We start from the raw sequence: 16,392 nt of genomic DNA, 5'->3' as shown, positions 1-16,392 counted from the left end.
TTATTTTTATGATGCAAAATGAGCTATAGTGAGTTAGTAAACCATGAGCGACATGTACCTAGCTAGACAAGGTAGACAAATCGCAATCTAAATTAGATCTTTTAGACAACTGGATTGATTGTAATGTTTAAACCAAAGTTCCTAGACTCGGACTCGGTTCTGACTCGGCAAGGCTGACTCGACTCGTGACTCGGCTCGGACTCGGCAACGACTCGGCAAATTAAGAAAACCCTTCAAATTTAGAGATTTTTAACGATTTAAAACTTGTTTCATACACCCATTATTGAATTAAGCTTAAAGACACTATAACATCATCAAATAGAAGCTAATTTGATCACATACATAAGCATACATCCATCACATGCGTAGAAATGTAAATTGTAGCTGAAGGAATTGGAAAACATAGATATATAGTTATAAATGTTGTCGAAGGTATATAAAATCCATGACTTCAAATGTTCCCAAACATATATGTAATTGTAAAGTGTAAACAAAAACAAGTCTATGGCTCAGGCTCTGGCTCAGCCTCGTCTATCTGCCTCCTAGAAAGGTGTCTAAGGTAGGTCCTGGATGACTTAGTAGCCATAGTCTATGCCTGTGATGTGTCAGTCTGAGTAGCCATAGGTGTTGTGCCTAATCGTTCTCTATCCTCCTCCTCTGCCATAGCCACAGCCTCAGCCTCTTTGTCTGCCTGGTCAACCCACTCAAGGTCCTCATCAATGAAGACTGGATCGATGGACTCAGTGAGCCAATCGGACTCGGGGTCGACTTCCTCTAGAGTGATCGGAGAGGAGTCAACGTCCAAAATCATTAAAAAATGTTATGTTTTTTTTGTTTTTTTTACTGCACTTTTTTAAGTGACGTTGTCCGGGTCACGACCCCCGGACTCGACGAGTCAGGGAGTGACTCGCTGACTCGGCAAGTCACGCCCCCTGACCCGGGCTCGGACAGGTCAGGGTCACCATGACCCGGCAGGGGTCACCCGGCCCGCTGACTCGTATGACTCACCGCGAGTCACGAAACTCTGGTTTAAACAATATGGAAGAAGATTGTCTTTTCCGATTTATCTCTATGCATGTTTATTTTTCTGTATTCGCATTTGCTTAAGAAATGGCAAGTCCTTGATTGTGGTTGTTGGATATTGTCGTATGTTTAATTTGGAATCCGGCTTATGTCCTTGATCTCGAGTTTTGACTATTTTCTTGTGATGGTTTCCTATCCGGTCATGTCCTTTATGCGGGTGTTAAATGTTGGTATGTGATTGACCATAATCGGTTGTGTCTCTAGTCAGAGAACCGTCAGTCAGTGCACCTCGTATGTAGACTTGTTTGACCATGTGGGTATTCCTACCGTATCGAACTCTGTAATCTTGTCCCGGTGTATGCCTTGGTTGAGGAGTTGTGTATGTTTATAGTCTAGTGTCATATGGGAAAGTGGCTTTCAAGTGGGGGTCGCGCCCAAAGTGGTTGCAGGGTAACCCATCGAAAGTGTGTCTAAATAAGTGATAACCTAATAGCATATTAGAGAGTTAGTTAATGAAAACACTAAGTAAGATAATTGTGCCTCACGCATGAGATGAGTGCTAGTACAGACTCGACATGCAGTGAGAAGGCTTGAAATGGCGTATATTTATAGTCTAGTGCCATATGGGAAAGTGGCTTTCGAGTGGGGGCCGCACTCAAAGTGGTTGCAGGGTAACCCATCGAAAGTGTGTCTAAACAAGTGATAACCTAATAGCATATTAGAGAGTTAGTTAATGAAAACACTAAGTAAGATAATTGTGTCTCACGCATGGGATGAGTGCTAGTACAGACTCGGCATGCACTGAGAAGGCCTAAAATGGCAAACCATCAACCTTGTCTTCACGAAAGGATGTGTTGGGTCCACATGACACTTGGATGAGCCGAAGGTTCGAGATAGGTTGCTAGGGTAACCTAGTAGATGGGGCCGAAACCTATAGAGACCTGCCATGGTAACCATACCAAGTTATGTGATGACAATTGTTCCTTATGTTCGCTAGTGTGTTGGTTGGGTTGTCTTTGTTAGGAGCACCGTTGTGGAGTTGTCCTGTTGTTTATGCCCTTGTGAGAACCTGATATTCATGTTAGACCATGGGTTGCTTATGATGGGTTGCGAAGACTTAGTTTTGTGGGTACTCCAGTTGATCTTTGTATTTGCTTCTTATTATGTTCAGTTGGATCCTTTTCCTATTCAAGGATCATTCATGTATCTATTGGACCGATGTGGTCGTATGTATTATTCGTTTATGTACGCCTTGATGGCAAGATGTAAATGATGTGTGAGCCTTATGTATTCTTCACCCTATTATTTTATCAGAGGGGTGGGGTCTTGCAGTTGAACAGACTCGAAGATGTAGCCCGCTAGGGGTGAACTCCGATATCATATCGGTGTTATGTGGTGTTTATGTTCTTCTGTTTCTTTTTTTAATTTAGCATGTATGGATGGCATTATGGTTACAATGTATAATGTGGTTTACATGATGTTGATCTTAAATGCATGTATGTAGTCATCTTATTAAATGCAGTAATTTGGATCATGAAGAATGTAGATTTGAATAATGGAATGTATTCAGTTGTTGATAATGCAATTAAAGTATGCATGGAATTTGTTAGTTTATAATGAAATTAAAGTATGTAATGAAATTAGATGCATGACATATGTCTTAATGAAAGATTGAACGTAATGTATGGTTAAATTTTAATGGATGAACTTATCATACTATCTATCATTTTAATTTACCGAACAAATATATCCTTGTTTCATGTCATTAAGTTAATCAACTTAATTGGATTAATTAGTGTGAGTTGAGTTAAGTGTTGAATTAAGTAATCGCATTGGAAAACTCTTTAGGTGTTATTTGAATCTTCCAATGTATTATCTGAACTTATGATAACTCAATTGTATCATTATGTTGTGTTTAATTTATTTTTTTTAAATATTTGCACTCTATTCTTGTGTTTTAGCTTTATCCCTTCGAGGTTTCCTGGCGGGGCATTACACTATGCATTGAACCCCAAGTGTTACAAGCAAAGGCCTAGCAGAGTTAAATCTATATAGGATGTTGAGGTGAAGGCAACATTTTTTATGGCCATTGAAAAGATGTATGATCCTATAGAGGCCAACATCATTTGTACTGAGTGGACAAAATTTGCCACTCTTAAGGGTTATTCTAAGGCAATCAAGATGGATATGGCAACTATGGCACAAGAGGACCCAATTTTGTGGTGGAATTGCCATGGATTGATTTCTTTGACTACCACTCTAGCTATTCAATTGCTATCTCATGTTTCTAGTTCTTTTACTCCAGAGAGGAATCGGTCTACTTATAGCTTCATCCACTTGAAAAAACTTTCCTCTAGGAAATAGAGAATCTTGCGGCTATACATTGAGCTTCGCATCTCACTGATAGCAAGACACTTTTGTACAAAGGAAGTCCCACACAATAGGATATAGAGCCAGAGGAGCTAGCACAAATTGATGAAGATGTTGTCAAGGGTTGGTTGGTACTAGTTTGACATAACTTGACCATGTGAAGTCCACTTCCAGCAATTCCAGTAATGAGAAGCTTGGAGGTGCTTAGAGGCCTCACTTCAATAAATTTTGTTATTTTGACATCATTGTACTCATTGTAATCATTATTAAATCTCAAAAATAATATAGTATTCAAATTTAACATTTTGAATTTTCATTGTTCGATGTTAAATTGTTAATGATCACTTCAAACTTAAAAGTTTAGTAGTATTTAAGTTTTACTAATTTCCCAAAGTTTCATTTGTAATTCTTATACTTATACATCTTTTTATAACTATTTTTTCAAGTACCATTTGTATATCAATGTCGCCCCCCTCCATTTTTTAATGTATATCAATCTCGAATGTATACCATATGATTTCCCAAAGTTTTAGTTTGATGGAACTTGACCATGTGGAGTCCACTTCTAACAATTCTAGGGATGAGAAGCTTGGAGGTGCTTAGAGACCTCACTTCAATCCATTTTGTTATTTTGACATCATTGTAATCATTATTAAACCTTGAATATAATATGAATTTCGAATTTAACATTTTGAATTTTCATTGTTCAATGTCAAATTGTTAATGTTCACTTCAAACTTCAAAGTTAAGTAGTATTAAAGTTTTACTGATTTCCCAAAGTTTCATACGTAATTCTTATACATATTTTTATAACTATTTTTTCAAGTACCATATGTATATCAATGTCGCCCCCCTCCATTTGTATATGTATATTAATCTCGAATGTATACCATATGATTTACAAAAGTTTTAGTTCAATGGAACTTGACCATGTGGAGTCCACTTCCAGCAGTTCTAGTGATGAGAAGCTTGGAGGTGGTTAGAGGCCTCATTTCAATCAATTTTGTTATTTTGACATCACTATAACCATTATTAAATCTTGAATATAATATAATTTTCGAATTTAACATTTTGAATTTTCATTGTTCATTGTTAAATTGTTAATGTCCACTTCAAACTTCAAAGTTTAGTAGTATTTAAGTTTTACTGATTTCCCAAAGTTTCATTTGTAATTATTATACTTATACATTTTTTTATAACTATTTTAAGTACCATATGTATATCAATGTCGTCCCCCTCCATTTGTAAATGTATTCAATTTCGAATTTATACCATATGATTTCCCAAAGTTTTAGTTTGGCAGAACTCTTCAAATAATCGATGTATTAAACAAAGGAGACGAAGGCTCCTTAAATAGATTTACAAAGACGATGTTTATAATAGAAACAATCATGAACTGAAGACAGAAAAGGAAACTTCCTAAAGCAACTAATATGACCATTAAAGAAACATTACACTATTCTAATACCCTCCCTTAATGGTCATCGTTCTAACTACCCTATAAAAGACACTACAAATCTTTTGATCACAAATGCAAAGAAGGCTGCCCCTTCTCTTCAGAACACTCTCCTGCTGTGTAGAACCAAGATAACTAGAAACCTTCCAACCTGATGTTCGGAAAACAAAAACTATCCCTCCCTATAGCCGAAGACATCGAGAACAGTTTCTCAAATTGAAACCATGATTTTGAGGAAAAATCAACAAACCCTTGTGCAGACCATTGCCCTAGCGACTCTAGGTGCGATCAAAAATAGCTGCAAGAAACCACGACTTTGGTAGAAAAAAACACCAAACCCTGGATGTGATGAGGAGATCACCAATGAAACAATAATTTTTTGAGGAAAAGATTATAAAACCTTTCAGTTTTTTTGAGGAAAAAAATATAAAACCCAAAAACGATTCAAACACAATTTTTGAGGAGAAAAATAGATCAAAACTAGACATGACTTTTGGGGAGAAAAATCAATCAAAACCCATAAACAATTTTTAAGGAGAAAATCACACAAAACCCATAAATGAAAATTGTGAAAACTCAGACACTGAAACATCAGAGGGTAGCTGGCACAAAATCCGAAGATCACCAAACAGAAGAAGACTCTTTAGGAAAAACAAACACCCACAAAACCCTAGTCACGGGTTGTAGACAAATGCAAGTCACACAAAGTTCAAAATGCAAAACCGCAAAGACCTCGTCATAGCGCAGAATTGTGATGCGGATCTAAAGAAAACGGCGCGATTTGACGAGTCACGGGTTGCAAAAAAAAAGGCGTCGCGCAAGGTGCAAAAGAGTCATCATCACAAAAACACAAAGGTGCAAAGGTGCCCAACAGGAGAAAAACGGCACCAAAAAAAAACCTTTGTTGCAACAAAGAGAAATTGTGGAAGAAGTCGCATGGGATTTTAAAAGACACAAAATGCGATGCGAAGCCCTCGGCAAAGAAAAACAGCACCAAAAAAAGCCCAAAAAAGGGTGTGGCTAATGCAAAGTTGTCGTGAAAAACCCAAAACAAATGCAAGCGGGAAAATCTGCAAAAAGCACATTAACAGAAGAAAAATCCGTGAGTAGCAAGAAATCACAAAACCCTCATTTTCGTGTGAGTAGCAAGAACGCGAGCAGAACCAAACAAGTGGGCTTCAAGCAAAGAACAAAACGGCTTCCTTTGAGAAAACCCACCAATTCTCCAACGATTTCAAAAAAACCTCCAACAATAAAAGATAAAGAAAACAAATTTCTAGAAAACTTCCAAATAAGAAGAGGCTACGAATTTTTTACTAAAAAATTTGCCAAATTCTGAAAAACCCCATCTACCCGCTCCGATACCATATTCAAATAATCAATTTATTAAACAAAGGAGATGAAGGCTCCTTGAATAGATTTACAAAGGAGATGTTTCTAAAAGAAACAATCGTGAACTAAAGACAAAAAAGGAAACTTCCTAAAGCAACTAAGATGACCATTAAAGAAACATTACAATATTTTAAAAGGAACTTGACCATGTGGAGTCCACTTCCAATAGTTCTAGTGATGAGAAGCTTGGAGGTGCTTAGAGGCCTCACTTCAATCCATTTTGTACTCATTGTAATCATTATTAAATCTTGATATAATATAATTTTCAGATTTAACATTTTTAACTTTCATTGTTCAATGTTAAATTGTTAAAGTTCACTTCAAACTTCAAAGTTTAGTAGTATTTAAGTTTTATTGATTTCCCAAAGTTTCATTTGTAATTCTTATACTTATACATCTTTTTATAACTATTTTTTCAAGTACCATATGTAAATCAATGTCGCCCCCCTCCATTTGTATATGTATATCAATCTCAAATGTATACCATATGATTTCCCAAAGTTTTAGTTTGACAAAACTTGACAATGTGGCTATTAGAATGAGAATTTAATGTATATTTAGAATTATTACGATAGGGATTTGTGTTCAACTACAATAAATCTCGTTATGAAACATGTTTTATTGACCTGCCACCAAGTCCCTTTGATGTTGTGATGGTTACCTATCACCAAGTCCCTTTGATGTTGTGGAAAAGCCAAACAAGGTTCAAAATAAAGTGAATACGAAAGTCCACTATGATGAAAGTTCATAGAGAAGATTCAACAAATACACCTCCATTTACAAGGGCGATCGAAGAAAGTTCAAGCGAAGTATAAGGTGAGCAATGTCCAGCGCTATGTCATGCACAAATTCTGTATTGGGGGCAAAGTATAGTTGTACTTAAGGGGACAATGATCAAAGAAAAAGCCAAAATACTATAGCCTTTACAATATGGCCCATTAAAGATTGCTGAGCAGGTCAACAAAATGTTTTCAAAGTGAATTTGCCTTTCTACATGAAGGTATATTTAGTAATCAATATTGATAGTTTGTGTTTCTTTGAGCCCTTCATGTTAACCTCCATTAAAAACCTTGTTCCTGATCCTAAGGGGGTGCAAGAAGCTTGGCAAGTTGGTTTGAAAGATCAAAAACCAGGTAAGGCAAGGTGGTATATCAAAGATGAGGTGAGGGGGAAATTTCCTGGTCTGTTGAGCTCCTGATTCTTGGGGGAGCAAAAACCCTCCTAATTGGGGATGTGTTCTAAAAATAGATTACTATGTTTATTTGGAGGACTAGAACCAACCTAAGTCACTTCTTTGAAGACTTTCTAATGAACTGAACTTGAAACAAGAATCACTTCCTAAAGAACATAAGCTATAATCAGTTTATAGGATATACAAAGGTGTAAGACAGAGAAAAAAATCACCTAGATGACCCAATACCTATGAGGACTTCTTATCAGTTTAAATTTTAAAATAAGCATCTCTGCCAGGTTCGAAGTTTTGAACGCAATCCAGCCTGTTAGAATAAAAAACGTGGGCAAGCAATATGTTCAACTGTGGTTGAACAAATCGCAAAAGTGGCAAAAAGACAGAGCTGCGACAAAGATGTAGTTAGGCATTTCTCATTTCAATTATTGGCTTTCTAGGAAGTTGAAACTTCTTTTGGAAATGCTTGCAACAGATTCATCTAAATTAACCCCTTTAAAACTTGCAGATGAGGTTCCTTTAGCAGTATGGACTGTATTTCTGCATTTTTTAAATAGTTAGCAGTATGGACTGTATTTCTGCATTTTTGAAATAGTATAGTAATCTTGTAACAGTTTTGAGTGTAATTGGAAAGTGCAAGGAATAGTGGTAATTACTGTTCAGGTGTTTGGGCATCAAACTCATCTTGTAAAGTGTCCATGAAGACACTCAAGTAGCAACAAAGGAGATAGTGGCTAGAGGAGGCATAATCTCACTCTTCTGATTCAGCCACAATGGGTTTCTCCCAGCCAATTCATGTGTTCTCTTCATTTTCATGATATGTGTACTGTCTTATTGCTGCTAAACCTTCATTAATGATGTTTTGCACTTAACAATTTCACTTTTGGCCCCTAAGGACTTTTTTAATGCAGTTTTCTTCCAAGAACATCAATTATTTCAATCCAGCATTTATTGGGACACTAGAAATTGTATTGATAAGGCAAGGAGTGAAATGTCCAACCTGTTTACAGAACAGTGTGCCATATAGTCCCAGTTTAATCAAAATCTACATAGAAGACAGTTTCTTAGATCCCTACAACATATCATAGTTCTTTTTATAATTATTAAATAAGCATCGATCAATATAAATATTCCAGCATGTATAGCAGTATTCCTTATAAAATGCTTCTGGGCAACATCTTTCTACAGAATCAACAACTAAATCCAGTGAATAAATTGCGCTGTATTCAATTCTCCCTATAAGATGGGATCTTGGACTCTAGAAAAGATCCGCCAAACTGCCCCAACACATCACTATGAAAAACTCCTCATGAAATTGAATCAATATGCTCTGCAGTAGGCTCGGACCTCTAGGAAAAGGAATATAAGGAATAACGCACAATATTTGTTAAGAAATTATATGCAAAATGTTGTTCAGATCAGATGTCCAACTCTCCCCAAACTGCCCCAACACATCACTATGAAAAACTCCTCATGAAATTGAATCAATATGCTCTGCAGTAGGCTCGGACCTCTAGGAAAAGGAATATAAGGAATAATGCACAATAGTTGTTGAGAAATTCTATGCAAAATCTTGTTAAGATCAGATGTCCAACTCTCCTATTGTACAACTGTGGGATACCTGATCCAAACTTCGTTAAATGACCTAAATTCTCATTTCCTGATCAGCAGATTGACATTGTGGTTCTCAGTGTTCTCACTAGTGCCCTACTCCCCTTGTTCAGAAGGATGGTCATCAAAGGTGCCCTGGTCAATTCCAACACTTTTTGCATGCTTTTCAGCTGCTTGCATAGACTTTCCCTGTGACAATTTCCCTTAATCATGTTGTTTAAAAGCAAAGAAGTTCCCTACTCCCCTTGGTCGGAAGGATCGTCGTCAAAGGTGCCCTGGTCAATTCCAACACTTTTTGCATGTGTAGACTTTCCTTGTGACAATTCCTTAATCCTGTTGTTTAAAAGCAAAGAAGTTCCGAGTACATAATATGGAATCACAAACCTTGTACAATAACGGGAAGGAGAAAAATATTAACATATAGAAACCAAAGAAGCAGAAATATTTAAAATTTTGAATTTCTGCATAAAATCAGTCGAACCAACTTTTTTCCCAAAAAATGCAATTTTATCACAAGAAAAAACACGATTTTTTCATGATTAAATTGAAAATTTTCAGTTTAAAAAACTTCAGGGTTAGTGTTTTTCCTATTTTTGCAGCAATTTCGTCTAGTTTTTTCCTTAACTTAATCCAATTTTTATCTGATTTAATCCCAGTAAATTGAAAAAAACGTTTTTTAGTTTATGGAATTATTCCCAAGAAATAATTTTGCTCCTATAATAAAAACAATGGAGAACAAATACCAAGCCTACATATTCCATGGTTAATAAATATTTAAAGAGACAAAATGGAAAATAAATAGTATTTACTATAAACAGTTTTAATTATTTACATCAAAATTTCTTGATCAATAGGCATAAAAGATGCCTCCTGGCTAAACATTAAAATTACACCAAAGCCAAATATTGGAATATTTATATTAAAAACACACCAGAATCTACTGCAAAATTACTGCCAAAGCCAAATATTGGAACATTTATAATAAAAATTACCTGACAATATCCTACAGATGGATTATGGCGTGCATATGCTGTGAGCAATCTTCTCAGAGCATTTCGGCCATCTTCATCTAATGCTGGATGACCTGGAAATGTTCGAGGCAAATCCTGTAGCAAAATAGAAAATGATATTTTGATGCAGCTAAAACATTTTCCTGGATACAGACCTATATAACAGGTTTTTTTTCTTTTAATAACTTGCTGACATTTTTCATTCAACTAACCTTCTCAATCTGACTTTTCCATTTCTCAACAATGCTTGTTTCAGAAATGCCATTGGTGATAGAATTTTTTTGAAGATCACTGTCTTTCATGTTACCAGCCTCATCATCTTTTCTCAGCATAAGTAACTCATTGTAATAATTCTCTATCCTGCGAACCCTTGTTCCCACGAAAGCTTGCCAAAGCTGCATTTTAAAGCACAGTTGACTTTGGGAAAAAAATAAAACCTCCAATTTGTACACAAATTACAATGGCTCAAAAATTAACATTAGAAAAGCCTTTTGTGAAAAATACTTCACCTCTTTTCTAAGAGCCATAGGTACACCTCCTCGAACAAGGCTTTCTAATTCTTCTTTCCAAGAACATGGCTCTGCATTTAAAACTTGAGAGTTGATTGCATTTGCAGCAGCAGCATCAGTTAGTGTACCCTCAATTAAGGATACATCCTGGACTGCATCTGATCGCTCCACATCATAGAACTCTTCCTCAGAATCATCATCTGAGGCAGGACTTCCCGATTTTAATGATCTCAAATCCTCTGTAGAAGGGAGTCTGCCTTCATTGTTAGCATGCTTGTTAATACCTGGTGTGAGCCTCCTCTTCCTGATACGAAGACTCAGATTCCACTCTATAGCATCCAAAGATGATCTTATATCTGACCAAGTTTGGATTTTATGGTTTTCCTTGTCCTGTTTTGCACTCTCTACTTTAGATAACTTGTCTGAAGATCTCGTGTCCAGACTACTATCAATATCCTCTTTTTTGGTGGTAGCTGTAGGTTCCTCCTGATTGGAACCATCAACTGATGTTTGCAAGTTTTCATTTGATGGCAAATCCAAGGTTGATACTTCAGTGGAATCAACATATGTTTTAAGGAAGTGCTGCCATCTTTCTGATCTCTCCTCTTCCTCCTCCTATGAAAGGAAGAAATGGTGAAAAACACATAAACAAATAGTAAATTACAGTAAAATTAAAGATACAAATAAGGGTAGGAGACAGATCTAAACTTTCATAAAGGATAGATTACCTTGTAAATTCTTGCATACTCACGATAGCGCTGCAAATGCTGTGGACGCACAGTAAACCCATATACATCCCTGCTAAAACAGTCACATCAAACTCTAAAACATAATAACATACCTTCTTTCTCTTACTGGTGACATGCTTATTTACTCAAAAAATTCAAGAAAGATGCAAGTTATAAATAATCCATTTCTTTATTAAAAATTTATGCAAATTCAAAAAGATCCCCCTCACCCAGTCAGTCTGTTTATAGTTAAAAGAACATATCTAATTGTAAAACAAATCCCGACATACAGTATTAACAAGGATCGCAATATATTATGAACTGTCATTTTGTATGTATGGTAATATATACATATAAATATGTTTAAAATTAACATAATTATGATTTTTTTAAATTTGATAATAAATATCATAATAAATTGTACCTATAAATAAGCCAAAACATTGTAAAGAGCCTGCCCTGACTAGAAAGAAAAATATAATAAGACCACTTTCTAATTTGTTACAATTGTAACTGAGGCCCTGAAAGAGAGAAAACAAAGAAATTATATTTATGCCCACAAATCACTAAAGTGGAGTGGATAATGGGACCCAGAATTACAAGTTAATCGGGAGTGCTGAAAGAACTTCAACAACCAAAGATAAATCATCTAAAACCAAATCTAGATTGAGATTAGGAAAATTCTAGAACCTAAAACTTAATAAAAGAGCTGAATGTACACAAAGATAAGTTTTCAAAACAATCCTGTTAAAGGAAAGTCCTGTGCAAACAAAGAAAACTCATAGATAGATTCAAGAGAAGGGAGATGATGGATAACAAGGCTCTACCTCATCGTATATAGTATATACCGTAATCAAGAGCACAATGAAGGCCATTGGCCTTGTTGGTTGCCATGAGAGGGCTAATAATCGTTTCTAGTAATATCCTCAGAAAATGACCAGATTTAGCTTCATACATCTCCTAAAATCCATGGTCAATGACCCTCCACACATACAAAGAATATTGGTAATGCTTGTCTACCACCATAGTCTGCACTCTGGACTGTCAACAGTTTAGAACTTTAGACTAGTGTACACCAATATGCTTGGTGCAAGAAAGAGCTCTAACATTCCCTTGTGGCTGCTTGTGAAGAGTAACAATGCCTGACAGATCTTAATGCATCCTAATGTCTCTTGTATAAGGCTATAATATCATAATGCATTGAAGGAGTCAAAATTATCACACTAATTAATTTTACATCATACAAGACAATGAAGATTCAAAAGTGCTTTCCAGGTTTGTTGTACAACGAATCATTATGCTTTAGAGAATAGTCACAAGTTACTCCCAAAATTTCAAAAAGAAAATCAAAATATTTAATTTTCTATAAATGAAATGTTTGGTTAGTTCTATATTTATATGGCATAGCAGTATTTTGAGCCAAAGTTTTAGCAATCTAAGGATCCCAATTCATCCACAAACAATGGAGAATCATTAACAACTTTATTATTGGATAAATTTCTATTCTAAATAATTCCTTTACCTTCAATATTCTCTTTATTAACTTGTTCTGTGTTTATGCATTCTTTGAATGTGTAAAAGGCCCATTTTTTGAAAGCTTCCACATCTCTTCAAAATGTTATATTCTTGGCATACTTTGGATTCCATGTTCGAACAATTGTAACCATACTCAAACTCGCTTCCATTTCCACAAGACAAAAAACACCAATAGACTCAGGCTCAATTCAGATTCAGCACCAAAACAAAAAGAGATTCTACAAAATGAATAATCATAAAATACTAGAAATTTCACCAAAATCTTGGTGTTGGCATTCCTCAAGGGTTTTACTTCAACGACATCATAATATAAACTGTTATGCTACAATATGTAGTAAATAATGGAATGTAATTCAATTATACAATTACATACTAAGTACAAAATATTTGATTCGTATTTAACATTTTAAAAAGCATAATACAATTTCCAAAATCCATGGATTATGATATCCATGTCACATTAAAAACAAAAATGACACAAAAACTACATGTAGAATGATAGCCACTAGGCCTAACACCAATTGATCTTCAATCTTCAACATTTCTTGCACCTCTTCTTGCCCCAACCTTGTCTTATGCCACTAGGCCTAACACAAAACCTACATATAGGATGATAGCCACTAGACCTAACACCAATTGATCTTCCAATCTTCAACCTCAAATGCACCCCAAAAGCAGTCATAAATGCACAACGTGCTTTAGCATTGTCTCTACCTCTTCTTGCCAAAGCCTCATCTTGTGCCACTACCACCAAACCTATTGAATTCGCCTACAATAGTTGTAATAAACATTTAATTGCTAGTCTAAATGATACAGTGTGACGATAAATTAACCTCATAGAAGTGAAACATCTCCACATCAATTTTCTCAAATTGTTTGGGGTAGAATCAAATAATTGTAGAGATCAAAAAACCAAGTCATTCATTTGCTTTAGAGAAAATTTATGGCAGTTGTTGGAGAAGTGTGTTTGAATGTAATGTCCCCTAATGGGACCCTCTTATATTCTGACCTAGAATCACAATTTTAGTGCATAGTAAATACAATAGAGGGACACCGTGGTCAACTAAAGCTTGGTCTGGAACCTGCACAGCAGGTTAGTCAATATTCCCATTATGCTATGATAGATCATATATTCAACATTCTTTATATATTGCCCAATTTATATGAAGGATTCAACAACCCTTTCTCTCCCTACACCTATACTTTCAAGTGATGATTGTGCTTTAGAAGAAGTACAAAGGATAAAAATCAATGCGTATCAAGAGAGCAACTAGGAGCAGTAGCAGTAGCCCCACAAGTCAGAGTGTAATTCACCTTAGGTCGTGCTAAAAAGATAATTCAATAATAAGACCCGTTTACAGAATTTTGTAACAAGATTAGACATCGACAAAACTGTCAATTTGAGCAGGGACTCGCCTATGAAAATGTAACTTTTGTCCCCCTGAATACCATGGCAACATTACTCGAGTGAATGCAACATCATTGGTAAAGGGATTGAGGTATGTGATGAGCTTTCACTTGAACAAACGTCTGATACAAAGAAATCGTACGATAGAAAGATCTCCAAATCTTTCGTTACCTCAGCACTGGCACCTTCTTCCATAATTACTAGTACTCGACATTCACAAGTTGTAGCATGCTCGATGTAGAGACCAGAGATGGGGTAGATGATATTGATGGTAACCTCTTCTTTGCCAACTGAATTCCATTGCTGTAAAGATAAACAAGTGTATGTTTCAGGCACTGCTCTGGGTGATACATTAAATAATTTCCTATCAGAACAGAATTGTGTGCTACAGCATTTTCTTCAGTTATGATGTATTTGTGCCATTTGACTACACAGGTACTACGATCAATGTTGCAGACATTACTTTGGCCAATGTATTATCTTGCTCTTCGAGTTTGACCTGGCAAGGTAGAGAGAAAAAAACTAATCCACACTTATTAGCCATCCGCATTTGAGCTTGTATGTTGGAGATTTGACATTTTCCCAACATGATATACACCCCTGTCACCATTGCAGGCAGCCTCCAGCTTTTCTCTCTTTCTCTGAGCATCCTCTTCCTTTGCTTTACACAAGCACAATGATTTATGTTGCAGTCTTTACTTCGGCAAATATGCTATCCTCTATCCTGCAGCTCTTTTCAGAACAAAATAGTGAGTTCACTACAAAATCTCTCTGTATTTTCCAGAATTTGTTAGATACTTAATTCCATAGTCAGTAGGATAAGTGGCCTTCATTCTTCACTAGCAGTAGGATAGGTGGCGTAGTGTGAACTATAGTGCAGAGTAATATCTTAACAGTGAAAAAGAAAGCCATTCCGTTCTGAAATAGGCTAAAAAACAAGAATCCAAGTCATAAGTTTCCACGTAAGGGCCGCCTCTCAATAAACAAAGACATTGCGTCAGGAAAGCAGGTTTCGAGGTTGGAATCCCCATTTTAAAGTTCAACATTTACACGCTTCATCTTACAACCGGCATAGACCTTTCATCCTCGAAGAAACTATCAATCAAAGCATAAATCAAATGCATAATCCAACATCCACATCCTTATTATATTGATCTAACAACCTTCCGAGAGATTTAATCAGATCCAACCCTAAAACTCCTCCAAACAAACAGTAATCTAATAACTATTTTCCAATGCATGACCGAACAAATTATCAGATCAAACACAAACTATCAGAAAATTCTATCATCCCTTCCAAGATTTAATTGCACACAAACCAAAACGTAGCAATTTCACTTAGGATCTTGAAATGAAAGCACTAAGTACTCGATTTCAGCATACAAAGATACACACCTGCTGAGTTCCAAATTAGCCAATGGCAGACCTTGCCGGCCTTTGCCCCGCATCTCGACCGCTCTGCTCACTCAATCCACTGTCCCGCGATCCAATTCCTACAGCCTCCTTGCAGGCCAAATAAATCAAAGAAGGCCTTTAATTCTTGGCGGTTTTTCGCGGCGGGACAAAGCTAGAAGTATGACCATGGAATGGCAATGATATTTATAAGTAGATCCGTTTAAACCATTATCATGAGCTGCTGCCCCGCTTGTCTGCTATAACGTATGCCATTGTTGGCCATGAATTGTCCAAGACAATCTTTGACATCAATATTCAGTCGTCGAGGCATATCTCTACAATAAAGTTAAGACGCTATCCGTAATGAGTAATTTTACACTCCTATACTATATTTTCCTTTTATCCTTTGAAATCATTACGTTTCTGTTTATTTTTATATTTCGTGAACAGTCACATGACTTGCCCTATACTTGGGGTACTCTGTCCCCCAGCTGGGCAGTTCCCCAAAAAAGTGAATGATATGGACATTGAAGGTAGGGTTAGGTTGGTGAGTAGAAATGACCGTTACTAAAAATATGTTTATAATGAGGCACATTGACCTCGAAATTATAAATCCTATAAATCTTAAAAAATAGACTAATCAAACAAGATGTCTTTTTCCTGTATTTAATTATGCAGTGGGTTTTCAGTATTAATGGTATCCATAATACTTTATAATTTGATGTTAAAATAATAGTTTTAGTATTAAATTCACATCATTCTATGGAT

The 16,392-nt window shown here is 36.0% G+C and overlaps 1 protein-coding gene across 1 annotated transcript in view; it reads right to left on the bottom strand.

Moving 5' to 3' along the window:
• Positions 1–16,050, bottom strand: part of LOC131057069 (uncharacterized) — an 84,833-nt gene extending 68,783 nt beyond the window's left edge. The window contains exons 1-5 of the mRNA XM_057991261.2: positions 15,625–16,050; positions 11,286–11,355; positions 10,558–11,172; positions 10,261–10,443; positions 10,031–10,144 (exon numbers count right to left, since the gene is read on the bottom strand). Of these exons, the coding sequence (XP_057847244.2) occupies positions 10,031–10,144; positions 10,261–10,443; positions 10,558–11,172; positions 11,286–11,355; positions 15,625–15,677 (1,035 nt within the window). The 5' untranslated portion in view covers positions 15,678–16,050. The remainder of the gene's footprint in view (positions 1–10,030; positions 10,145–10,260; positions 10,444–10,557; positions 11,173–11,285; positions 11,356–15,624) is intronic.
• Positions 16,051–16,392: the final 342 nt, after the last annotated feature.

Source organism: Cryptomeria japonica, chromosome 5, assembly GCF_030272615.1.
Source record: "Cryptomeria japonica chromosome 5, Sugi_1.0, whole genome shotgun sequence".
NCBI lineage: Eukaryota > Viridiplantae > Streptophyta > Pinopsida > Cupressales > Cupressaceae > Cryptomeria > Cryptomeria japonica.
Note: the sequence above shows the minus strand (reverse complement) of the source record. Positions and strands in the feature narration are given on the sequence as shown.